The sequence below is a fragment of the Copadichromis virginalis genome, linkage group LG3 (genome assembly GCF_057382275.1).
Source record: "Copadichromis virginalis isolate Kocher_CV1m ecotype Utaka linkage group LG3, C_Virginalis_male_GT1.1, whole genome shotgun sequence".
Lineage (NCBI taxonomy): Eukaryota > Metazoa > Chordata > Actinopteri > Cichliformes > Cichlidae > Copadichromis > Copadichromis virginalis.
In genome coordinates this window covers 10,157,675-10,184,045 of record NC_140620.1, presented here as the reverse complement: position 1 = coordinate 10,184,045, position 26,371 = coordinate 10,157,675, and the positions used below count along the sequence as shown (strand labels likewise).

Here is a 26,371-nt window from a genome sequence, read left to right as displayed (position 1 = left end):
TGGACTTTTTGGGAGTGGGATGTTGCTCCATCCGTGTCTGATGGAGGGTTTTAGCCGCCCAGCAGTCCTGGTTCTTCTTTGTCCTGCTTCTGGTTTCATGATGCTCCAGATGTTTTCATTGATGAAAGATCAGGACTGCAGGCAGGCCAGTTCAGCACCTGACTCTCCTACTATGAAGCTGCGCTCCTGGAATAGGTGGTGTGGTGAACTGTGTTCATTGACAGTCATTTCTGGAAGTGTTCCTCCTCCAGCTGTTGGTCTTTGCTACCACTTGGTTTTCTCTTCTTTTAACCTGTATTTGGTATTGTATTGTTAATAAAATATAAGATTTACAAATCTTTGTATTCTTTGTTTATTTACACATTTTTTAAATTTAAAATTTTTAGAAAATGGGTTTACATTTAAATTTGTCCAGAACAAGAAACTTTCAGATTAATTTAGAGACAGAGGTCAAATACACATGGCAGCATGAAGAGGAGAAAAAAAGTCTCATCTTCTTCAACTCTCAATTTCTCTTGCTTTTATCGCTCATTTATGTCACCTGCTAGAATGTGTACCTGTAGTGTTTATGCTCAGGCTGGAGTAAATCACTTCTGGTTGGATGACTGACATCTTATTGGCTGACTCTCTAATGGTGACCTCGGCATATGTGACATCATTTGTAGAGGCTGGCTGGTGTCTCCCTGCAGAAATGATGTGATGTGAATGAACGTTGGTGATCACTTCACTGCTGTAGGATGTTTAGAAGACCTTCATAGACAGTCTGATGTTACAGGTATAGGATTCAGGAGCAAAGCCTCGTTGATTATGGATTAAGCAGAGCCATGATGGCAGCATCAGAGTGATGAGACCACAGAACACTGTTCCTGTATCATACCACCTTAACAAGTGACAGCCAATCAGGAAAAACAACCCAAACTGGTGTTTGTGTCTGTGGGGTTTTAGTCTGAATCTAATTTCTAGGGAGCGATCCTAAAATTGAAACCCTGATGGAAGCTGTCTGGACGTGACTTTGGATGAGAGATAAGCCAAGTTTATATCAGTAATACTTTTCATTTTTATGGACCCACTTCCAGAACTTTTAAAACTTTTCAATTGGGCCATGGGAACGCATCAGTCTAAAGATGTTGGGACCCAGTGCTCTACAAAATAAGTGCAGACAGGAAAGTCCCTCAGATTTTCTCAAGTGAAATTTCAAAATATTTTAATTTGCTGCTTGAACCAAAAGAGCCCAGGTGGGTCAGACAGATATCATACCTGTGTGTTTCTTCCAAAGAAGCTGAACTAGAACCAAAACCAGAACGACCAGAGAACCTACAGTAACTATGACTGGGATGATGAAGGAGGGATTAGGAAGAGGAGGAGGAGAACAGGAGATATGGATGTTTGCTGATGTTTTTGTTGTTGGTGGTGTTGGTGTTGTAGGATCTGCAGGAAAGATATGAAGCTGGGTCATTCAGTTTGTTATCAGCTCAACAGGTTTAAGCTTTAAGAGGAAACAGTGTTCTGACCTCTGACCCTCAGAAAGCTCTGAGGAGATGATCCAAACTCATCAGTAGAACACCAGTAGAGACCTTCATCAGACTGCTGCACGTTAATGGTGATTATGTGCTCTGATTTAGGTCCAACAGGACTTCCATTAAAGTAGAAATAAGCTGCGACTGTGCCACCAATTTTGTTTTTACAGCGTAGTGTGACGTCACTTCCTGTCCTCACAGGAAGTGCAGGGATCTCCAGGATCACATGTTTATCTGAGGAAAAGACCCACAGAGTGATGTAGAGGTGGTATAACAGTCTGCTGTTAGTCTGATGAAATGAAAGACTTCATTACCTGATACAGTGATGTTGACTTCTTCACTCTTCTCTCCAGCTTCACCTTCACACCAGTAAACTCCACTGATTGGGCTGAACTCATCAAAAACACAGGATGGACCATTTATCTTCCCAAAGCCCCGCCCCCCTGCTCCACATGACTCAGTCCCACTTCCTGTGTCCCTCTTCACCGTCCATCCATCAGAGCCCAGCTGACCGTCACATGTCAGAGACACTGAGGCTGCTGTGAAGAACTGCTGAAGGTTTGGACTGACGCTCAGAGAGACTGGAGGACAGACGGACAGTTTCTATCAGTGTTTACACTCAGTGTTTGTCCTGGACCATGGTGCACTTCATCTACTCACCTGCACAAACAGTCAGTGCAGACAGCAGCAGCACACACACACCTGCAACAGGTCAGAGGTCACTGAAGGTCAGAGGGCAGGAACCTGTTTCAATCTGGTCTTGTTCCAAAAACATCACATTAAAGGGGGGAGACCTTTAATTCGCTTTGAAGGTTCTGTTTAGGTTTTAAAAGTACATTTAGACTTATAAACATCACACAAAGCGCCAGCTCAGTTTTAACACATGCTGACGAAACTATGTTGGTACACTTGGTCTGAATGAGGTGGGCGTCATATCTGTTTTGACAATCTAACACCCTGCACCTAAACATTTCCCAAACTAAGCAGATTTTGGGGAATTGTTGATTATTGGAAGCAGAAGAGAAACTGCTCCCCACTCAGGCTTCATGAAGACTCAGCAGTTTGGATGGATGGGCAATGGGGAATAAAAGAGTAAGGGGTACAGCAGGCAAGAAAAGCATTCTCAGGATTAAACAGTCAGAACTTATAAACCAAAGCCATGGGATAAGGGTTCGTTGTTTATTCAGCATCAGCTGCTGAATAAAAACCTGGAGAAGCTGCTTCATTGATCTTTATTCACAGGTTTGAGTCCCAGTTTGCTTCTGTTTGAAGCTCATCATGAGAAAAATAACAAAATACACAAAAGTAAGGTAAATGACAAAAAACAGTCTCCAGTCCTTTCATTAGAGTCCACATAAAGGAAAGTTTGCTCTCTATAGTGGAAGTGAAGACTACATAACAGAGGCAGACCAGAGGAGCATGTGGTACCTGCAGCTAGCAGCTGTGGTTTCCTGAATGAAAATTGATCTTCGATTAAAAAAAAGAGGTTGCCTGACTTCTCTACAAGTCAACATGTTACAGACAACAAACTGGATATGAAGGTCCAACTCTCTGAGTCCAGAACACACGATGGATCTGAACTTTAAAACAACAAAAACACTAAAGAAGAAGAGTGAACTCTTCTTCTCGCATAAACGTAACTTCAGACTTTGGACAGACCTGAAGAGATTTCATTTTAGAGTCAGTCAGTGAGAGCATCTAGCACACACTCTGTTACTGTGTTATAAGATAAATGAACGCTATGAGTGAGTGAAGGATTTCAGCGTTTGACTCACCGAGGAGCAGAGACACAGATGAAGTCTTCATGTTGTCGGGACGACGACTGGCAGCAGAGTGACACCTTCAGCTTCACCACTTCCCTGTCAAGATCATCACGCTGCTGCTTCTGGACAGCGAGGACGAGGAAGAGCTGGTGATGCGCAGTTAGCTGATTTGGATCAAAGCTGGCTCCTTATTTGGTACAGAGGAGGAAAGTAGAGGGCGGAGGTGGCTGTGAGCTGGGGTTTAAGAAGCTGCTGTACATCCAATCATCCAATCAACACTTAGGAACTCTTTCAAACCAGCAATCAGCAGCATCCACCTGCCTCAACAGTCAACACACACATATCCATACTCACATCTCAGAGAAAGCAGAGAAAGATGCACACCATCCCGTGGGAGGAGCCAAACATCTAAAAATATTTGACCATGTGATCATGTATCATGAAATTTACCCCCACCCCAAAATCAAACATTTCTCCCCTAAAAGAAATGGACTTGGGGTTCAGAGTGTGTTTGGGGAGTGTGGGTTCATCTTGTCTCCACACTGGGTGAGTGCTGATTATTTGTATATGTGTGTATGAGGGTGGTGTATGTTTGTGTCTGTGTGTGCATGTTTGTCTATGTCTATGTGTCAAGTCAGGTCTCACATACTGGCTCACTCCCGGCGGCTGCTTGGCAGGGCCTGGCATCCGTGACTCCGTCAGGCTACTTTGGGGGGTGGAGGGCCCTCAAACCTCGGTCTGCTCTGGTGCAGCTGGCTGCCGGCCCTCTCTGACTTCTGCACTGTGGCTACTGGGTGACATCCCATATAGGCATCTCCTCAGCTCTTTCAAGGTGGGTGGAGCATCTGCCCATCCGGTGGTCCTGGGGGGGGTGGCTGAATCTATGGCTCCCCACACCCACTATCAGATCGTTACACGGAAAAACCTTTTGAATACAAGTGCACACAGGTGTGCGTCAAGATGAACCGAATCAACCTTTTGGGACTGCAGGTGTAACACTTCCAGCTCTTCAAGAATCACAGACGCTCAGAAGGGTTGGCTTTTCACAGTTTATTTCTGCAGAAGACATAAAACACACTCAACAGGTGTCTTCTGATGGTACCAGCAATCGTAGCTCCCTCACAGTGCAAACGCGCGCTGTCTTAACAGACTTACAATTAACTTTTTAATAAAGAAAAGGTGGAAAATAATAATTTCTCCCATTTTACAGTCTGTCATACTGAGCTTGTATACAAAAGAAATCTTATGACTAATAAAATACATTCCACAATCGTATAAAACAAAATAACAGGATAACATAAGTATCACTGACTAAACATTTCCCTCTAGTGGACAAATTAACAATAGCGCATTCATCTTCACTTGCTTGTGCTTTACAGACAAAATGACTGTTAACAAGCTCACGTACCTGCAGAAGACATAAAACACACTCAACAGGTGTCTTCTGATGGTACCAGCAATTGTAGCTCCTACAATGTAAAGCAACATCACAAAAAGCACAGAAAAACAGTAAATCCAAACACATTTCCCGCTATGCGCAGCAACCACTAGGGGGCTGACAACGACTTACTGCCAAAGAGCATAAATACGGCAGAAACACTATTTAACAGCAACCAGCCTTTGTTTCAGTTACACAGAAACTTTCTAACATCAATATGAACCTATATACATCGACATGTACAACTTATGTAACAACATTCACACCAGAAACCATAAAAATGCCAGAGCCTTTCATTACCGGACTTACCCTCACAGTGCAAACGTGCGCTGTGAGGAGCGGAAGCCTTAGCAGCTTCTAAACGTTAGGGTGAGATCCGGTTTCTGGGTTTTCAAAATAAAATACAATAAAAAAAATGATAAAATTCACACTTAAAATGATAATTAAGAACAGGTAAGTGCATGTTTTTCATATGTATTTTTAACTCCGTTACACTCACCCCCACTGAATTTTATCAAATTTGAGCCTCAGGTACCTACACTAGTATGCACCAACCAAGCAGAGGTCAAAAATCACAGACACCAACTAAACGTATCCCTAAGGATGAAGTGGGATGGGAGCAGCGCCAAACTCCCAACCCAGCAACTGGCAGCAGGGTGCCCGAAATACACCCTACTAATAACCCCTTACAAGGTGTGTACCATGGCTCAACAGAAAGAAAAAAAAACAAAAAACAAAAATGTTGAGTGTCTGTGAAGGTTCTCAGTCACATAACAGCAAGTACAAATCCCATCATTCAGGCAGGCATATAAACAGAACATTTAGTTAGAGAAGGACGGGATCAAGGACTTACAAACTGACTTCACATCAAACCTGTCACGAACCACAACTTGATTTGACATTGTCTGGATCAGTCTATTCACAGGTTTGACAAGTCGCCCAAGTCTGGTTCTGATCTGAGAACCATTCCCGGTTTGGCTATAGTCAACCATTGGGGACTGAGCAGCAATGGCAGGAGTAACTACATCCACCACTACGTCAGGTGTAGTAGAGCATACTTGTACACCCTCCCCACAGCTCGTAGCAATATTGACCTCCTGGGACGCCATGCTAGAACCGGTTTGGTCAAAGTTCACTTCAACAGACAAGGCCGATGCGGCTGGCAAGACTGAATCCACGCTTGAAACATCAGTAACATCTCCCTGAGATCGGCTGGACTCCGTCAACTGCGACACCCATGCAACTGTCCTCTCTCCAGGGTCCAAAGGTTCAGAGATAACCTCCAGGTCAGATGTCCCACCCATGGCATTGGGTGAGCGGTTACCATGAGCACCAACACAGCTCACAGCAGGGGCATTCAAATCCCCCTCCCCAGATGCAGCCCCATCATCATCTTCAGGCGCCTTCTTTACATCCCACGTAGAGGAGACGTGATCCGAGGTTCCAGCATCATCCTCCAGGAGCAGGAAATTCGCCACCAACAGCAGATTCCGGTGGACCACTCTCTCTTGTCCGGAAACAGAATCACGGATCTTGAAAGTGTGAGTATCATGGTTCACATCGATCACGGTGTAGACCGTTGACTCCCACCGATCAGCAACCTTCTTCTTTCCCCTCTCTTTCCTGTTAGCAACCAGGACTCTGTCACCAACCTCAATCCTGGAACCCTTCACTCTCCTGTTATAGAGTTGCGAGTGACGACGCTTCTCCTGCGTAGCTCGGGCGCGTGCAATGACCATTGCTTCCTTCACATCTTCCCTGAGGGAAACCACATACCTGTCATAACAGGTAACAGCAGGATCGCTCAGGACAGAGCGGAACAGAATGTCAACAGGCAACCGGGGTGTGCGACCAAACATTAGGTAAAAGGGTGCGAATCCAGTTGTCTCATGTGCGGTGCAGTTGTACATGAACGTCAGAGTCTGTAGCCGACGTGGCCAGTCCACTTTCGAGTCTGGTGGTAGGGCACGAATCATTCCACCCAGAGTCCGGTTGAAGCGCTCCACACTGCCGTTCCCCATCGGGTGGTAAGGTGTCGTGTGTGTCTTCTTCACACCAGAGACTCTGAGGAGCTCACTTATCAATTGGCTCTCAAAATTAGCACCCTGGTCGCTGTGTATCCTTTCCGGAAACCCGAACACACAGAAGTACCTGTCCCAGCGAAGCCTTACAACCTGTTTGGCCGACTGGTCCTTGCATGGGAAGGCCTGCGCCCAGCCAGTGAAGTGGTCTGTGATGACCAAGACGTCGACGGACTTGTTGTGTGAGGCCTCAGCCGACCAAAAGTCGATGCAGACCAACTCCAATGGTCTGGACGAGGACACGCTGACCAAAGGAGCACGCCCCTCTGGTTCGATAGTTTTACTGACTACACAGCACTGGCATCCCCGTACATGGTCTCTCACATCACGCCCAAGGTTCAACCAGAAAAATCTCTTTCTAGCCAGGTCTAAACTCCTGAACTGGCCCTGGTGACCGGCATCATCATGGATCCCTCGGAGGACCTCAGCCTTCAACGAGTCAGGAACCACGAACTGCAGTCGTCTGTTACCTGATATCTGGTCTCTGGAAACTCTGTACAACACTCCGTTGTTGAGGACCAGCTTCTCCCAGTGGCTCAGGTATCTTTTAACAAGGACTGGGTCCCCTACCCGCTCTCTCCTCGAGGGTCTCCTGTGTCTCTCAACGTAGAAGACGACGCGGGAAAGCACTGCATCCTGCAGCTGTGCGTCCCTAAGTTCTCTCTCTGAATGGGCAGGTAAGGCCTCCAGACCGGGGGGCACCATCTGTGGCAGGTGATGTAAAGCCTCTATTACTCTCCCTCTTGGGCCGACATCCCACTCGACATGTGACTGCAAAACAGCTGTGACAGCATCTTCAGCCAGAACCAAGGGATGCAGACTCTGCGTGCCTTGGGACATGATGGAAGCTCCACCACCGGATCCACCATTCACCTTGCAGTCGGTGGACCACCGAAACGCCCCCTGGATTGATGCATGTGAAACAGCTTTTGCCTCATTAAGGAAGTCTGCATATCTCTCAGCCAGCAGTCTGTCACTTACATTATCCTTCACAAAAGGCAATCGGCTCAGGGCATCTGCCACAACGTTCTGACGGCCTGGGACATATTTAATGTCAAAGTCATAGCTTGCAAGTTTAGCCACCCAGCGTTGTTCACAACAGTCCAGCTTTGGCTTGGTTAAAATGTGGGTCAAGGGGTTGTTATCAGTCCAGACGGTGAACTTGTGACCTTTGAGCCAATGACTGAACTTGTCGCAGACCGACCACTTTAACGCCAGAAACTCCAACCTGTGTGCTGGATAGTTTCTTTGAGACTGAGACAGGGATTTGCTAGCAAAAGCAATCGGTCTGGGCTTAGTTCCACCGTCCTGGATTTGAGCCAACACTGCTCCGATGCCATCCAGTGATGCGTCTGTCGAAAGCAAGAAGGGGCGAGAGAAGTCTGGGTGAGCCAAAACGACTGTATTTAACACCAAGCTCTTGAGCTTCTCAAAAGCCTCCTCTTCTCTGGATGTCCAATCCGAAGCACTCAACTTCCTGCATGGCCGCCTCACCTTAGTTGTTCCCTTGCCCTTCTTCACAGCACCTCTCAGGAGCTCAAACAGAGGTCTGGCAACAGCAGAGTACATGGGGACAAAGTGTTGGTAGTAATTAATCATCCCCAAAAATGATCTGACCTTTCGTTGGGAAGGAGTCACTCCATCAGTGTCCATGAGGTCCACGCTCCTCATGTTTGCGATAACTTCGACTTTGGATGGGTCTGTTGATACCCCATTTTGATCGATGATGTGACCGAGGAACTTCACGGATTTCCTCAGGAAGAAGCACTTTCTGGGGGCCAGCTTCAAGTTATGCCCGCGCAGCCTCTCAAACACCATTTCCAGGCGCTGCAAGGCAGTGTCCTCGTCTGGAGCAAACACCAGGAGATCGTCCAGGTAACACAACAGGCTCAAATAATTCTGGTCACCAAAGATGCTGGTCATCATGTGCATGAAGCTCGCAGGGCTGTTGCACAGACCCTGCGGCAGCCGATTATACTCATATAGACCCATGGGCGTGGTGAAGGCAGAATATTTCCTGTCATCTTCCTGCAGCGTCATGTTGTAGAAGCCAGATGTCAAGTCCATGGTACTGAACAGGCTGTTCCCCCCCAAAGCAGCCAGACAATCTGCTTGATGTGGAAGAGGATGGGCATCCTTCAGCGTTCTCTTGTTGAGCCACCGGAAATCGTTGCAAATGCGTAGATCGCCATTCTTCTTCCACACGAGCACCAATGGTAATGCATACTCACTGGTCGATTTCCTGATGATATCCCTCTCCTCCATCTCAGTCAACACTTGTCTCAGCTTCTGGTACTGGCTTGGGGGCACACGCCTGTAGGGAAGTCTGAAAGGTCTGTTATCTGAGAGGCGGATGCGATGCACAAAGTTTTTGGCTTCCCCACAGTCGAGATGATGGCGGGAAAAGACATCCTTGTACTGCAAAACCAGGTCAGCCATCCTCTCTTTACACTGTCCCGATGTCTCACAGGACTCTATGTCAACATCACCAAGCCCAACAAGTTTGAGTTTCTCCGTCATGGAGGTGGGCGTGACTTGTGGCGACATGGCCGACTGATGGCTGCTAGCCAGAGTTGTCTCCTGGAGCGCTGAAGCATCAAAGTCCTCGAGCGCCACACAGGAGTACACATCTGCTAGTTTGGCGTTACGTCGCAGATGTACAGGCTGCTCAGACATATTGATCAGTTTCAATGGGACCCATCTATCACCCCACAAGGGAGTAACCAATCTAGCAACCAAAATCCCTCTGGGTGCTGAGCGGGATGACGAGGGCTCTGTCATCACTGTACTGCCAGGGGAGACATTGATGTTCTTTGGTAGTTTTCCCCATACCAGATATTCGCGACCCGGTTCAAGGGACACAGCTGAGTTACACCTAACCGTGCCCACTTTGTCCGGGACGTCCGAATCTTTCCACGGGGTCAAACCAGAAAGCATAGACAGAAAGTTTTCAGTCTCAAGGTTGGTCTTAGAGCAATTACTGGAGACCGTGTTCCAGTAGGACTCACAATGTTTAGACTGGTGTAATATGTGCTTAATGACGTTCGTCCCCAGTATCAGGTCATCAAGCTGCCCTTGAACCACCAGGATGGGAACTATCATTCTGCAGCCATACACCTCCATCTCCACATTGAGGGCATACTTAGGCTTCACACGTAGTCCTCCACACCCAACAAGAGTCACATCCACTTTGATAACATCTTGATCAGATATCAGTCCAGACTCACGCAGAGTCACCTCAGCTGCTTCATTCATGCTGCAGGCCATGGATCCACTGCCCAGCATACCACCCATTTTCAAAAGCCCACCGAAAGTGACGGGAGTGTAGAAAAGACTGTCACTATTGCCGACTTTGTGAACGTTTTGGAAGATAACTTCAGAATCTTTGCATTTTTGTCTTGCCTCTTCATACACTGACTCCGCATCACAGGTATCAGCAGTTTGGGAGTTTCCTGTAAGACCTGCACTGCCTCCCACCGAATACAGGTCAGTTAGTTTCCCTCCGGCTGGACCTGGGTAGACGTACTAGCCGGGCAGGACGACCGAACATGGCCAGGAGCAAAGTATGAAAAGCACAGTTTGTCGGATAGGCAGTGTGATGCTGTGGTATGTCTTGGATCACTGCAGACTTTGCAGGCATCCTCCCTCCTCCGTCTATTTCGCGAGAACTGATTAAAGGCCCCTCTCCTTGGTGTCTGAGTGTTGTGGTACTGCATTCTCTCCATCATGGCCTGAAACATATCCACCATCTGACCCATGAGCCTTTCCTCTGACTGTTGAAGATTTTGACTCACCGCAGTCGAAGGGGAGAAACTCAGACTTCCGACGAGGGGATCTCGTGTTGCAGTGGTGGAGGGGAACGAGTCCACTAACCCCTGAAAACCTGAGGATGGGGGCGAGAAACTTCGGGAGCGTCCCTCCGGTACAGCAGCTGCAGGTGAGGCGTTCGGGTGCACGGCGGTGATCGTAGAATTACAGCCCTTCAACTGTGCAGCGCCACTGGCTCTACCATTAGCACTCACCTCCCTTTGATAATCATCAATCCGTTGTTGTACGTCTCGAGCAGTCCACTCATGGACAGGCTTGCACTTGAAGACATAAGACAACTCGGGGTCAGGACAATGCTTCACAAACATACATGCTACTTCATGGGTTAAAGGGGTCGCTGTCTGCCCCTGTCTGCGTAGCCCCTCTATGGCTAGTTCAGCAGCCTTGTTCAGTCTTATCCAATAATCTACCGGGTTTTCACCCCTGGTAGGGAGTGTTGCATAAAAGTCAGCAAGAGGGAGGCACGATGAAGAATCACTGAAATAATGGCGAAGGACACCAAAGACCAGATCAGGTTTCTGTTTGACATCAAGACCTGGGTCACTACGAAGAGCCACTCTGACCACATCTCTGGCCTTCCCCATTAAGTGGCTAATAATTTCGTCAGCCTGGCCATGAATGGGGACCTCTTGCTTCCACAGGTAGGTTGTTGCCATGTCAATCCAGTCCTGAACCGAACATCTGTCTGTGCCATCACCCCTAAAAATTTGAAGCTCCCTATTGGGCTTAACATGGACAGTTACATGTGGTACATCTCGAGCGGTACTGTTACATTGCTCAGTTTGAGTCTTAGAGTCACCAATCAGGTTCACAACGCCAGGTGACAACAGTTTAGTAACAATGGATTCACCAATCTGGGCTCCTATTTGCTCAACCATGTCAGTAAAACTGTGTACAGCATCACTGTCTCTAATTGGAGTGGAAACCTGGGGCATATCACCCACACGCCTACCGATGGGAATAAAACTCGGGCTTTGGCCTAGCCCAGTGTCACTGCTCACAGGACCAAACTGTGTGACATTACTGGCGTCAACTGCATGAACTAGTCCGGCACCTCTACCCTTAGGTAGTACTGGAGTGACAAATTTATCCATCGTCAAGTCACACACTTAAGATAATAACTGCATGTGCACTCCGTTAGGGAGAGAAAAAAAACAAAATAAACCCAGAGATAAAAATAAGAAAAATAACAGTATAATAGCAGCAAAACGAGGGAAAGAAAATTTTTTTTTATAATAATAATAATGTCCAAATAAGTTAAGTGTATAACCACACGTTGTATATCAAAACACAGACACTTTCACCCTTATTTCAGTCACACCCCTCACCTTTTTGTTTGTTTTTGGGGTTTTTTTTTCTTTTTTCGCTTGTTTGGGTTTTTCTTTTGTCTAAACTCACTTGGTTACAACAACCCACATTCAACTTGTGAACAGCAGGGGAGCAGAACAGCAGCCACGGCGATGAGCATCAAGCTGATCTGAAGATCCGAATGGTCACGGCACCAGTGTAACACTTCCAGCTCTTCAAGAATCACAGACGCTCAGAAGGGTTGGCTTTTCACAGTTTATTTCTGCAGAAGACATAAAACACACTCAACAGGTGTCTTCTGATGGTACCAGCAATCGTAGCTCCCTCACAGTGCAAACGCGTGCTGTCTTAACAGACTTACAATTAACTTTTTAATAAAGAAAAGGTGGAAAATAATAATTTCTCCCATTTTAGGTCTGTCATACTGAGCTTGTATACAAAAGAAATCTTATGACTAATAAAATACATTCCACAATCGTATAAAACAAAATAACAGGATAAACATAAATACCACCGACTAAACATTTCCCTCTAGTGGACAAATTAACAATAGCGCATTCATCTTCACTTGCTTGTGCTTTACAGACAAAATGGCTGTTAACAAGCTCACATACCTGCAGAAGACATAAAACACACTCAACAGGTGTCTTCTGATGGTACCAGCAATTGTAGCTCCTACAATGTAAAGCAACATCACAAAAAGCACAGAAAAACAGTAAATCCAAACACATTTCCCGCTATGCGCAGCAACCACTAGGGGGCTGACAAAGACTTACTGCCAAAGAGCAAAAATACGGCAGAAACACTATTTAACAGCAACCAGCCTTTGTTTCAGTTACACAGAAACTTTCTAACATCAATATGAACCTATATACATCGACATGTACAACTTATGTAACAACATTCAAGAGTTGGGAGTTCGTCTTGTAATCGGAAGGTTGCCGGTTCGAGCCCCGGCTTGGACAGTCTCGGTCGTTGTGTCCTTGGGCAAGACACTTCACCCGTTGCCTACTGGTGGTGGTCAGAGGGCCCGGTGGCGCCAGTGTCCGGCAGCCTCGCCTCTGTCAGTGCACCCCAGGGTGGCTGTGGCTACAATGTAGCTTGCCATCACCAGTGTGTGAATGTGTGTGTGAATGGGTGGATGACTGGATATGTAAAGCGCTTTGGGGTCCTTAGGGACTAGTAAGGCGCTATATAAATACAGGCCATTTACCATTTACCATAACATTCACACCAGAAACCATAAAAATGCCAGAGTCTTTAATTACAGGACTTACCCTCACAGTGCAAACGCGCGCTGTGAGGAGCGGAAGCCTTAGCAGCTTCTAAACGTTAGAGTGAGATCCGGTTTCTGGGTTTTCAAAATAAAATACAATAAAAAAATGATAAAATTCACACTTAAAATGATAATTAAGAACAGGTAAGTGCATGTTTTTCATATGTATTTTTAACTCCGTTACACAGGGAGGGCACTGGCTGCCTCGAGAGCGAAATGCCGTGACCTGTTATTGGAGATACAACATCAGGAAATCTTTATATGGTATTAACCTGCTGTGCCCAGAAAATGGCACAGCTCATGGTGTGTTTGAAAAGCTGGGAAATCTAATTTTGGATGCACTTAAGCTGCAACTGGGAACCAGCAAAGTAACACATTCACATTTAATGAAGTTTGGTGTGAGTGAGCAAGTATTTCACTGAGGCAATTCAGTTCAGGGGGATGTGTAGGCTGGGATATCATCCACGTAGGCTTCTAGTTGAACAGCGTTGACCAGCCTCATCAGGAATGTTGCCGTTCACGTCTGCTATATTTTTAAATCCAAAACTTCAATTATATTGTACGAAATGGTCAGGTGTGACAAAAGCATGTATGCATGATTACAGTTTTTACTGCCACGAGGACTGGACCGGATTCTGGACCGGAGTTTTTCCCATTTTGTGGATAAGCTGTCGGTCCACCGTTTACCTCAGCTGTCAATGCTGGAGCTGAGAAATGTCCACTTTTATTTACTCTCAAACAGGGTGTAAAACTTTGTGCAAGTTAATAAAGCTCACTGCTGACCGAGGACAGCCATGCTGAGGTGAGCTGTCGACGATATGCTAAACTGTTGGTTAGCGTTGGTATTAGCCTCTGTTAGACTGTGTCAGCTGCAAACAGCAGCTAACAGAGGCTTTTCCACTTTCCTTGAAGTGGATCCTTCATCATTTGTTTCTATTCATGTGTTTTTGGCAGTTCTAGTAAATTGTAAACTCAGTCAAGAAAATCTAGATAAATGACAGATTTGTGTATGAAATGTTTTTAAGTATAGTTTTTAAAGTACTTCATCTGCAAACAGACTGTTTTTCAATGAGGCCTAATACTTTTCTTATGTTGAAAGCTGATAGAGGACAGGGTTTGATGAATATCTGTGAGAGATTAGAGATTCAGAACAGAAACGCTAAGGCTGCTAGTGTTTGTCTTTATACCATTTTCTTGTATCCACTGATATTAGCTAATAAATGTACGGTTCACACAGGCTGGTGTGTAAAAACAGCTAACAATGCATTTCTGTGTAAAGCATCATTTGTAGTAAACATTTAATGCCTGTTTCAGTTTTACACAACCTGATGGAAAAGAGAAGGAGAGCAAAGGTCAGTGAAGGGAATGACTGTAGTGCAAATACAGGTGATGTCAGTGAGGATGTGACCCTGCTGCCCTCTCCTAAACAGAGGAGACATTGTTACCCCAATACTGTCAGGCCAACATCAGCAATAAAACAGGGAAGATGTGGGGTTAATGCGCACTAATGTTAAAGAAGATTGTGTCACAGGGTTTTAGAGAAGCATTACATGTTGACTACAGTAGCTCCATAATGAATGAGTAACACAGGAAAAAGCTGTCCTGTAAAATTCAAACAAATCAAACAGTTGGAGCTGTTTAGTAAAGGAGCCGCCTACTAATATCCTGTAAAAATGTGTAAGAATTCAAGAAAATTGTTTCACTTTCTTGTACACAAACCAAAGAAACTTCCAGACATTTCACCAGAACAAGATGAATCTGTTGATCTCACAGTTTTCCATGCTTTCATCTCCTCGAGTCTCCTCACGTAGTGCAGACTTTACTCAGTCAAGAGTCCAGCTCGTTCAAAACTCTGCTGCCACACTTTCAGCATATTTCAAAAACAACGCTACACTGGCTACCTGTGATTTTACCATATTAATGGCTACTTTTAAAGCGTTCCTTGAGCTTGTTGAGACCCACATTACAAATGATGTTACATCCTCAGATCAGAGCCCCAAATAAAGCTTATTGTTATTCATGTTTTTATTATTGGCTCCAATGGAGAGGTTGTTGTTCAGTTCCACCTGGAAACACAGATCCCGTTTGAGTTGCCTCAGGAAGCTCATCTAGTGCAAAACTGCCAAATCAAACATGCTGAGCTACCGGCTCCACCTGTTTATTATTTATTAATAATAAATTATAGAATGTGTTACTGTTTATCTGCAAGACCTTCATTAGGAACCTGGAATTTTAAATCATTATGCTATTATTATCATTTCAAAATGCCAATCACTGGCTGTCACTACAGGTCTGTGCTGGACTTTCAGTAACAGCCACTTCCATGCAACAACTGCCTGAAGCATAGTACACTAAAAAATCATTCTTTACAAATCCCTTTGCAGCCCTGGCAAAAGCCTGCTTTTAGTAAATGGTAGAAGGCATCATTGTTTCCCCGGGGTTTTTAGTTCCTTGTTTTGCTGCTTTGGTTTTCCCGGGTCGCCTTTTGTTGTTATAATAAAGTGTCAGTTTCTGTTAGCGCTTGAGTCTGCGTTTGGATCCTTTTGTGCACGCGCGCCGCGGCGCATGACAGAAACATAGTACACTAAAAATTAATTCTTTACAAATCCCTTTGCAGCCCTGGCAAAAGCCTGCTTTTAGTAAATGGTAGAAGGACTGGTTCTTATGTAGCACTTATATAGCGCTACTCTGACGCCACAGCCAGGGTTCAGTTTATCAGCAAGAGATTTTTATTTAAACAAAGGAATAAACTGAAGGCTTATTTTTGGCCAAGACAAACATCAAAGTTGAAGGCAGCTGGACATTTGGATGCAGAATGTACACTTTTTAAGCAATGGCAAGAAAAACAGATGACCAGGGCCTTTATACTGAAAAACAGGACAAGCTCTAAATCTTAGCAGGGAGCTGACGGGACTGGCAGAGAGAAAATCCTCTTCTTCCCATCCTCCTTTAAATTTGATCTGGGAAACTCCATCAATAACTCAGCCCTGATGCACAAGAGAACGAGAATGAGTAGATGGTTAAAAGAGAATCCAGGAGATGGAAAGACAAGAAGAATAGAGGAGCAAAGAAATTATCACAAGGACCCACAGTGGACAAAGGGTCATAATCATATTTTGTGAAGCAATAACTTGTTGGATAACAGCTGAATGTGTACCTGCAGTGTCCTCGGACTGGAGAAAACAACGTGAGTGTGTATCTGTAATTTTATTGGCTGATTGTCTGACGTTCATATCCTGATAGGTGACTTGACTCAGACTTGATGACAGCGTCCTTTCTGCAGGAATGAGAAAGACGAGGATTTAAACACGAGACAAATAATAAAAGATTCTAAACCGAAGACGTCTGCCAGCATGGAGCACAAACTGGGAGTCATCAGGACGCTACAACACAGAGCGAACACCATCCCCACAGACACAGCAGCCAGGAGGAACATCACATCAAGAAGGCCCTGAGTAAATGTGGTTATCCCAGCTAGTGATGTGTCGGTCGCGAAGGAAACTCTCAGAGCAGACTCTTTGACTCTTTGGTGTGTGGTAGTAACAGGTAAATGAACATATTTTTTCAATTATTTGACTATATATGAGTGGTAAATGGTCTGTATTTGTATAGCGCTTTACTAGGCCCTAAGGACCTCAAAGCGCTTTACATATCCAGTCATCCACCCATTCACACACACATTCACACACTGGTGATGGCAAGCTACATTGTAGCCACAGCCACCCTGGGGCGCACTGACAGAGGCGAGGCTGCCGGACACTGGCGCCACCGGGCCCTCTGACCACCACCAGTAGGCAACGGGTGAAGTGTCTTGCCCAAGGACACAACGACCAAGACTGTCCAAGCCGGGGCTCGAACCAGCAACCTTCCGATTACAAGGCGAACTCCCAACTCTTGAGCCACGATCGCCCCACAAGAGTGCTTGTGTATAAATACACAAACAATACACACATGCTTTCATGCTTTCAATTGTGTAATTTAAGTGAACAGGGCCCTGTTTCAGGAAGCCGGTTTAGTGGAAAAACTGAGTAAGTATACCCTGAGTTAACGAAAACTCTGGGTTTTCGGTTTCACAAAGCGAGTTCAGCTGCAGCCTGAGTGAGTCACTATGACGACACACTCCGTGAAGCTAACCTGCCCCCTAGCAGGTTTACTACAACTAACCCTGACTGTCTCCGCCTCTGTGTCGGAAACCTGACTGTAGGAAGTGTTGGACATGGCGTGTCCCTTCCTTGAAGAGCCAGTAGATGTTGAAGCCCAAATTCTCCGCAGAGCTCTCCGCCGGGAGAGAGTGATCAGAGCGCGTTTGGACATTTTATCATTTCCTGATGATTTTCTGTGTGAACGTTACCGTTTCTCAGCACAATCTATAATTTATTTGGATAACATCCTCAGGCCATATATTACGCATGTGACACATCGCGGACATGCTCTCAGTTCATTGCATATTATTTGTATTGCACTTCGGTTTCTTGCAAACGGGAGCTTTCTGTATAATATTGGTGACGCTGAGCACGTTTCCAAGGCTACCGTCTGTCGGGCAGTCAGGAATGTTACAGTTGCACTGAAACGTCTCCTGTACTCGTTTGTGGTGTTCCCCGGTCACAGACCCACAAGATTTATCAAAGAGGGATGCCACAAAACTGCAGGTAGCAGGATGAACAAAACTTAATTTATGATGTGGTGATACTTGGACTACTACTTAAATTTTACATTTATTTTCAGGGTTCCCAGGCGTGATTGGCTGTACAGATGGCACTCACATTCCAATCATTGCTCCTTCAGTAAATGAAGGAGACTATGTGAACAGGAAGTCTTTCCACAGCATTAATGTGCAGGTACATAGTTCCCTGTAGCATGTCAAACTAACAAATTATTTCATTATAGTAATGGATGCTAATTTGTGTTCTCTGCACTGTGAAGATCATATGTGATGCTGCCAACATTATCACAAATGTGGAAGCCAAGTGGCCAGGCTCTGTCCATGACTCACAAATATTCCGTGAATGTACACTGAGCACAAAATTTGGACATGGTGAGTTGAGAATACTTTAAAATATATAAAGACCAATTGCTTCAGGGACATTTGAACTGAAGTGTACCCTTCTGTCTTAGGAGAGTTCACTGGCTACTTGCTTGGTGATAGGGGGTATCCATGTTTACCCTATTTGCTTACCCCTTACCCTGACCCTGAACCGGGCCCACAGCAGCGATATAATCTGGCTAATTGCAGGACAAGAGCCAGAATTGAAATGACTATCGGAATGCTTAAGGCCCGGTTCCAGTGCCTGCAAAGACTCAGGGTCACCCCAGAAAGGGCATGTGACATTATTGTGGCATGTGTGATTCTTCACAACATTGCCACAATTAGAGGAGAACACTGTCCTTCTGAACCAGACATCAGCAGTGATCCAAACCATGAACATCCTGACCCTCCCACGGACATACAAGATGGAAGAGCAGTCAGAGACACCATATGTCACAATCATTTCTTTTGACCCATCACCTCAACATGTTGAAAGAAGAATAAACAGATTTTTTGTTCAACTGGCTTTATTGGTCGCCTGTATTTCCTGTACACAAAGTATTAAAAGATGTAAACCTCATAAAGTGTCTCTGTGGCTTCCTCCTCTGTAACAGCTGTCAATGTTTCTTCATTATTTTCCTGTAGTAAAGAAATAGACAACATTGCTGTTCTACTGTAAACTCATATAATCTGTGGAGTATTACTCACAATTGCATGTTGGTCTGGCTCAACAGGAGGCTGCACCAGATGCAGTACACCACCACCATCAACTGATAGAATATGAGGTTTATACAGGTCACTTATAACTTACAAGGGACCAAATGGCAATTAACAAACATACCAATCACCTTACACTTCATTGTCATTATGCTCTCAAAGACAACCAAGGCTGAGGGAAGGCAAAATCAGTAGGAAAATAACTTCACTACAAAATAATCCATTATGGTAAAGAGTTTATCAAATGAATGAGCAGCACTGCAAAGGTGACTGTGAAGAAAGGATGTATGCACATCATGTATTATTTTGAATTTACCCCCTATGTAGGCACTTGTGTCTTGCGGGGTTATTGACTCAGAGGATGTCCCCGCAGAGATGCCTTCGGCCACAGGGCGCCCACTGTTTTGGCTGAGGGCCAACTGCTCAGCCTCTGTGAGTGGTGGTGGTGGAGGACCCCCACCTGTTTTTCGGGCCTCCGCTTTTTTTCTGTTGGCTATAACGGGTCACATTTGAGCATACAGAGTAAGCAAATATGTACTTGTAATGTGCTCAGATAATTTCAATAAGTGCTTACAGGAAGGAAATTAATGTAGCCTCTAACTGCAATTGATTTACATGGGACAAACAGACCAAGCACTATGGCTCATAATACAATTACACCTTACCTGTTTGGACTATATTTTTATATTTCATTTTTACTTGCTGCCAGGAACGTTTGGGGCCTGTTGGGTTGCACCTGCGCTCACATCACATCAGGAAATAAAATGTATAAAATAACAAATAAAATAACATATGATAAAATAACGTGTTAAATGGGTGGAAATCCCTCGATCAATGTTTAAATTAACACTCAGGCATTGACTCTGTCGGCTATGTTTTGCCATGCATGCTCCCTTTCTTTTGCAGCTGAGGCTGTGTTACTTTTTTCCCGCAAAATTTGCATGTTATCGGCATATGCTGCCATCAGAATTTCGGCCTCAAGCGCTGTAAGATACATTGACCGCGCCTTCTTTCCCTCCGTCTCCATGGTGACTCGCTTAATCTGTGCTCCGCTTATCAGGGCTTTATGTATCCTCGTCCGCGCGCTTCACTTGGGGTTAAAGCAACTCCGCGTTGACTGAACTAATTGTTATCAGCCTTTCTGAAACCGAATATTCCGAGTTGGACAGTTCGGGGTTACTCAACCCTGAGTATCGTTTTTCACTCTGAGTTTTCTAAACCGGCTTCCTGAAACAGGGCCCTGCTCTGTTTGGAAGTTCAGTTAAAGCTAGAAATGTGTTTTGGAGTTTGCACGTGCTTTGTGTCGTGGTCCTCGTGCCTCGCTGGGTCACTCTGTGTTTGGCAACATGTTTTGTTTGTTTTTTTTCCTTTGCGCTCTCTCTCCTCTGCTGGGGCGGTGCTCATTACGGGCCCCGCCTCTGGCCCACGCACCTGTGCTCACCGTCACACCTGCAGCCGATCCCAGCTGATTTGGAGCACTATTTATGACGGCGGACCTGAACCTGTATCTGTGAGTTTGAGACTATCCCTAACCTGGACGTCTTTCTCTGTGTGTAATATATATCTATATTTTTCATGTAAGATAAGTTCTCTGCTAAACAATGTGAATGGGGACAGTTTATAATTGAATGATAAGATAAGATAAGATAAGATAACCTTTATTAGTCCCACACGTGGGAAATTTGTTTTGTCACAGCAGGAAGTGGACAGTGCAAAAGTTATGACGCAAAAATTAGAATACAATAAGAATAAATACAGTACACAGCTGTACAGAATAGAATAAAATAATATACTATATACAGTAGAATAAAATAGAATAAAAATATACAATAAGATAAAAATAGAATACGAATGCTATATACAACTGAGTAAAAATACAACGATGCCAGAAAAGATTATTGCACTTAGTGTTATTGCACATGTGTGGATGTGTGTGTTTGTTCAGTTAAAGTCTTTGTTGTGGAGTCTGACAGCAGTGGGGAGGAAAGACCTGCGAAATCTCTCCGTCCCACACCGTGGGTGCCGCAGTCTCCCACTGAAGGAGCTGCTCAGTGCTGTCACAGTCTGCTGCATGGGGTGGGAGACGTTGTCCAACAGGGATGACAGCTTAGCCGCCGTTCTCCTGTCACTCACCACCTCCACTGGGTCCAGAGGGCATCCTAGAACAGAGCTAGCCCTTCGGATCACCCTGTTCAGTCTCTTCCTGTCCCCAGCAGAGATGCTGCCGCCCCAGCAGACCACACCATAAAAGATAGCAGAAGCCACCACAGAGTCATAGAAGGTCTTCAGGAGTGGGCCCTCCACTCCAAACGACCTGAGTCTCCGCAGCAGGTACAGCCTGCTCTGCCCTTTCCTGTAGAGGGCGTCTGAGTTATGAGTCCAGTCCAGTCTATTGTTCAGATGAACACCAAGGTACCTGTAGCTGTCCACAGCCTCAATGTCCATACCTTGGATGTTCAGTGGTTGCAGTGGAGAATGCTTGTGCCTGCGGAAGTCTACCACCAGCTCCTTGGTTTTACTGGCGTTGATCTGGAGGTAGTTCAGCTGGCACCAGTCCACAAAGTCTTGGGTCAGACCTCTGTACTCCTTGTCGTCCCCATCAGTGATGAGGCCGACTATTGCAGAGTCATCAGAGAACTTCTGCAGGAAGCACTGGGTGGAATTGTGGGAGAAGTCTGCAGTGTAGATGGTGAAGAGGAACGGAGCCAGAACCGTTCCGTGTGGGGCCCCCGTACTGCAGACGACCCTGTCCGACACACAGCCCTGAGTTCTCACATACTGTGGTCGGTCGGTGAGGTAGTCCAGGATCCAGGTAGTGAGGTGATGGTCCACTCCAGAGTTCTCCAGCTTGTCCTTCAGAACCGAGGGAAGAATAGTGTTGAAGGCACTGGAGAAATCAAAGAACATGATTCTCACAGTGCTTCCAGCGGTCTCCAGGTGAGCGAGGGAACGATGTAGGAGGTGAATGACGGCATCATCCGCTCCAATGCCAGGCTGGTAGGCAAACTGAAGTGGGTCCAGTGATGAGCTTGTTAGGCGCCGAAGCTGAGCCAGGACCAACCGCTCCAGGGTCTTCATCAGGTGGGATGTCAGAGCCACCGGCCTGTAGCTGTTGAGGTCCTTGGGGCGTGAAGTCTTTGGCACTGGTACAACACAGGAGGTTTTCCAGAGCTGTGGGACTCTTCCCAACCTCAGGCTCAGGTTGAAGAGGTGCTCCATCACCCCACACAGTTGGTCCGCGCAGGACCTGACGACCCTCGAGCTGATGCCATCTGGGCCCGCTGCCTTCTTGCCATTAATCCTCCTCAGTTCCCTCCTAACCTGGGTGGTTGAGAGAGACAGGCTGGAGCCTTGTGTTGAGTGTGTATTGGATGCTGTTGTTGGGGGTGGGGGGAGTGAGCAGGGTGAATAGAGGAGGTGTGAAGTGTCTGAGGTGGAACAGCAGCAGTGGGGGTGGGTGAGTCTGCAGCCGATGTTGTAGACTGTCTCATGGTTGAATCAAATCTGTTGAAGAAATGATTCAGTTCATTTGCCCATCTCACATCCCTCCCAGGCAGAGAGTTCTGCTGTTTGTGGCCTGAGTAATTATAGTATATAATTACATAATTATTAAGGAAAATTTATTTTTCCATGTAAAATGTTTAATCTAATGAGCTCTGGGGGGTTTGACACACTTTATACCTTGTTTTTTGTTCCAAAACAGCAAAGCTGCAACCAGAATAAGATCTAGAAGACCCAGAGAACCCAGAGCAGCTACAGGTGAGATGATGGAGGAGGACGATGTAGAAGGAGGGGAATTGAGATTGGTAGTTGTTGTTGGTGGTGGTTTGGTGACACTTGGTGAAATGGTGGTGGTGTCATAGACATCTGCAGGAGAGATGATAAAACTGGGTCATTGAATTTATTATAAGCTCAGCAGGTTTGCTTTAAACAGGAAGTGATGTCAGTGTTCTGACCTCTGACCCTCAGAAAGCTCTGAGGAGATGATCCAAACTCATCAGTAGAACACCAGTAGAGACCTTCATCAGACTGCTGCACGTTAATGGTGATGTTTTTCTCTGATGTAGGTCCAACAGGACGTCCATTAAAGTAGAAATAAGCTGCAGCTGTGCCACCAATTTTCTTTTTACAGCGTAGCATGACATCACTTCCTGTCCTCACAGGAAGTGCAGGGATCTCCAGGATCACATGTTTATCTGAAGAAAAGACCCACAGAGTGATGTAGAGGTGGTATAACAGTGTGCTGTTAGTCTGATGATGAAATGAATGACTTCATTACCTGATACAGTGATGTTGACTTCTTCACTCTTCTCTCCAGCTTCACCTTCACACCAGTAAACTCCACTGATTGGCTCGCTTTGCTTATCAAGCAAACAGGATGAACCATTGAACCTCCCGAAGCCCCGCCCACCTGCTCCACATGACTCAGTCCCACTTCCTGTGTCCCTCTTCACCGTCCATCCATCAGAGCCCAGCTGACCGTCACATGTCAGAGACACTGAGGCTGCTGTGAAGAACTGCTGAAGGTTTGGACTGACGCTCAGAGAGACTGGAGGACAGACGGACAGTTTCTATCAGTGTTTACACTCAGTGTTTGTCCTGGATAGGGATGGGTACCGGTGTCCGGTGCCATGATGGCACCGGTTCTGACATAAACGGTAGTAACCAGACCGAAAAGCAGCGCACATTTCGGTGCTTTATTTCGGTGCTCTTTTTTTCCTGAGCTGTGATACACTTCTAGCCAATCATTTTACGTTTCCGAGGATAGTAGGCGGGGCCAGGTACGTACGTTCTGTTAGAGCAGAGCTACAGATTAAAAATGCCCAAGGCGAAGCGGTCAAAACTCTGGCTGTACTTCACAGCAAAATATGCAAACTCAGCAGCAACAAGTGCTTTAAGCTGATACTGTGCAAAGGAGGTAACACCTCAAATCCCATGAAACACCTGGCGACGCATAGCGTTTTTTTTTTAAAAGCCGAGAAATGCGCCGTATTTGATGGCAGCAGCAGCCGTTCTTCTCTGCGTGAGTAGTTTAATGTTGTTCGCGTGTAATTTACGCTGAGTAGGCTAACCACGTTATTACATTAATGCATGTAAGGTGAACCAGCAAGCATCATCATAGCTACATGCGGCTGTCTTCTTGTTTGATGGCAGATACTCCCTTCACCCTGGCCAAAAAGGCTAAAATGACCAAAGAAAAAGTGGAAAACAGTTAAACATGAGAGGTTTTTGGACAAAGTTTGTGTTTTTTCCATTGTTTAAGCACTGCTTCCAGCCTAGAGTGATACCATATATGCCCCATAGCTGCAGAAAAGGCTAACATTGTTATCTTTTTACATAAAACCAGCTGAATATGAGAGGTTTTTGGACCAATTTTGTGTCCATTCTTTAAGCACCGGTTTGAGCACCGGCACCATTTCAAAAGTACCGATTTAGCACCGGTATCGGATAAAACCTAAACGATACCCATCCCTAGTCCTGGACCATGGTGCACTTCATCTACTCACCTGCACAAACAGTCAGTACAGACAGCAGCAGCACACACACACCTGCAACAGGAGGTCAGAGGTCATTTAAAGAAAGACTGAGGCTGCACAGTTTTTTTTGTTGTTGTTTTTTTTCTCTCAGGAAACTTTTTAATCTCCTGAAGTATCTGCCACAACCTAAGGAGCTTGGAAAGAAAAGCGTCTGGACTTCTTTGAGTTGCTTCAAGACGTTTCACCTCTCATCTGAGCACGGTGGCACAGTGGTTAGCACTGTTGCCGCACAGCAAGAAGGTCCTGAGTTCAATTCCAACATCAGGCCGGGGTCTTTCTGTGTGGAGTTTGCATGTTCTCCCCGTGTTTGCGTGGTACTCCGGCTTCCTCCCACCGTCCAAAGACATGCAGCTTGAGGGGATAGGTTAATTGGAAAATCCAAATTGCCACTAGGTGTGAATGTGAGTGTGAATGGTTGTCTGTCCTTGTGTGTTAGCCCTGCGACAGACTGGCGAACTGTCCAGGGTGTACCCTGCCTCTTGCCCTATGACAGCTGGGATAGGCTCCAGCGCCCCCCGCGACCCTGAAAAGGATAAGCGGAAGCGAATGGATGGATGGATGGGAGTTTCCCACTGAGAGGGACAATGGACCCCCTGATGATCCTCTACCTAATCACATGAGCCAAGGTGTGGTAATGGGTGTGGGTCACAATCAGCCAGGGTTTTACTGCTACTACTTTGTACGTTCTTACTTTGAGTACATTTCCTAGTCTGTACTTTTTTTTTTTACTTTTACTTTAGTTAATAAGTTGAATCAGTACTTCATCTTTTACTGGAGTATTTTTGAACAGTAGTATTTGTACTTCTACTTAATTATGGAAGGTCTGTATTTTTGCCAGATCTGTGAGCCACGCAGATTAAACTTCACAAACACCACCGTGCACTGTAACAGGAACAGGAAGTTATAAAATACCACCGAGACAGCAACGCAGGTTAGCCTGTCTTTTCCTGTTTTCTATACATTTTTTGATCAGATGGCAATCAACGGTAAACATCACAGTGCACAGCATTGTAAACAATGGAGAAGGAACTGTGCATGGATGAGCTTTCATTCATGTGCAGAGAAGAAAGTGTGGGACTAAGAAGCCACCCTTCAAAAGCACAGTTTTTATTTTCAGATTTGCGGCCTGTTTCACTCCCACACTGCTGCTGTTTAAAGGTCATCATGTCAATGGGAATGGGAACTTTAACAGTCAAAACCGTCTGTGGTTGTTTGAATACACTCAGTCCTCTTAATGGAAAATTGGCTGTGAATAGAGGAAGTGAAGACTAGATAAAAGAAGGACGCAGTCAGAGGACCCTGTGCTTCATGCAGTCAGAGGCTGTGGTTTCCTGACTGAAGAGATGTTTGATGAAAAGAGGTCAAGTCTCTTTTGTTCTTTTTGGTCTTCATGTTACTGACACTTAGCTGGGCAGAAAGTTTAATCGCTGACTTAGTCCAGACTATATGGTGACTTTCCTGCAGGATTCCAGGTTAAACTGCTGAGAGTCTGAACCTCTGAGAGGTTTGCAGTGATGATGAGATCGATTTAAACCGAAAAACTTTCATCATGCATGTTTGAAACCATTTTCTATCACTCTTCATACATTTCAGTTAAAACTGTGAGCTCCATTATTCAACATTAACATCACTTCTTGGTTCCTGCCCAACTTCACAGCCACCAATCAAATGAAACCAGAAAGACATAAGAAGGAGAATGAACTGTTCCTCCTGCCTTGACGAAACTTTTCAGAATTTTTACATGAACTTTAAAGTCAGTAGCTGCAAGCTTGTAACTGCTGAAAGGTTGTTTTCCTGCCATATTGTTTGTTGGAGCTGTGATAAATAAATCGATGATTTTAGTGTTTGACTCACCGAGGAGCAGAGAGACCGGTGCAGTC

At 45.5% G+C, this 26,371-nt stretch overlaps 1 protein-coding gene and 3 long non-coding RNA genes across 4 annotated transcripts; 2 read left to right on the top strand and 2 right to left on the bottom strand.

Annotated features, from left to right (window-relative positions):
* Positions 1-1,303: 1,303 nt before the first annotated feature.
* LOC146712688 (uncharacterized) lies at positions 1,304-4,006 on the bottom strand (the record flags this gene model as incomplete). Its single annotated transcript, XM_085436938.1, has 4 exons — positions 3,930-4,006; positions 3,293-3,467; positions 1,512-1,751; positions 1,304-1,428 (listed from the first exon to the last, which is right to left on the bottom strand). Coding segments are annotated over exons 2-4 (396 nt in total), but the record flags the coding sequence as incomplete, so codon positions are not given.
* Positions 4,007-15,823: 11,817 nt separating this feature from the next.
* Positions 15,824-22,892, bottom strand: LOC146712686 (uncharacterized). The gene is made up of 3 exons (XR_014919072.1): positions 22,636-22,892; positions 16,369-16,488; positions 15,824-16,198 (listed from the first exon to the last, which is right to left on the bottom strand). It is a non-coding gene; the product is annotated as an uncharacterized LOC146712686 (long non-coding RNA).
* Positions 17,880-18,762, top strand: LOC146712687 (uncharacterized). Its single transcript, XR_014919078.1, has 2 exons — positions 17,880-18,246; positions 18,327-18,762. It is a non-coding gene; the product is annotated as an uncharacterized LOC146712687 (long non-coding RNA).
* On the top strand, positions 20,323-23,136 carry LOC146712685 (uncharacterized). The gene is made up of 3 exons (XR_014919067.1): positions 20,323-20,464; positions 22,658-22,713; positions 23,022-23,136. It is a non-coding gene; the product is annotated as an uncharacterized LOC146712685 (long non-coding RNA).
* The last annotated feature ends 3,235 nt before the right edge of the window (positions 23,137-26,371 follow it).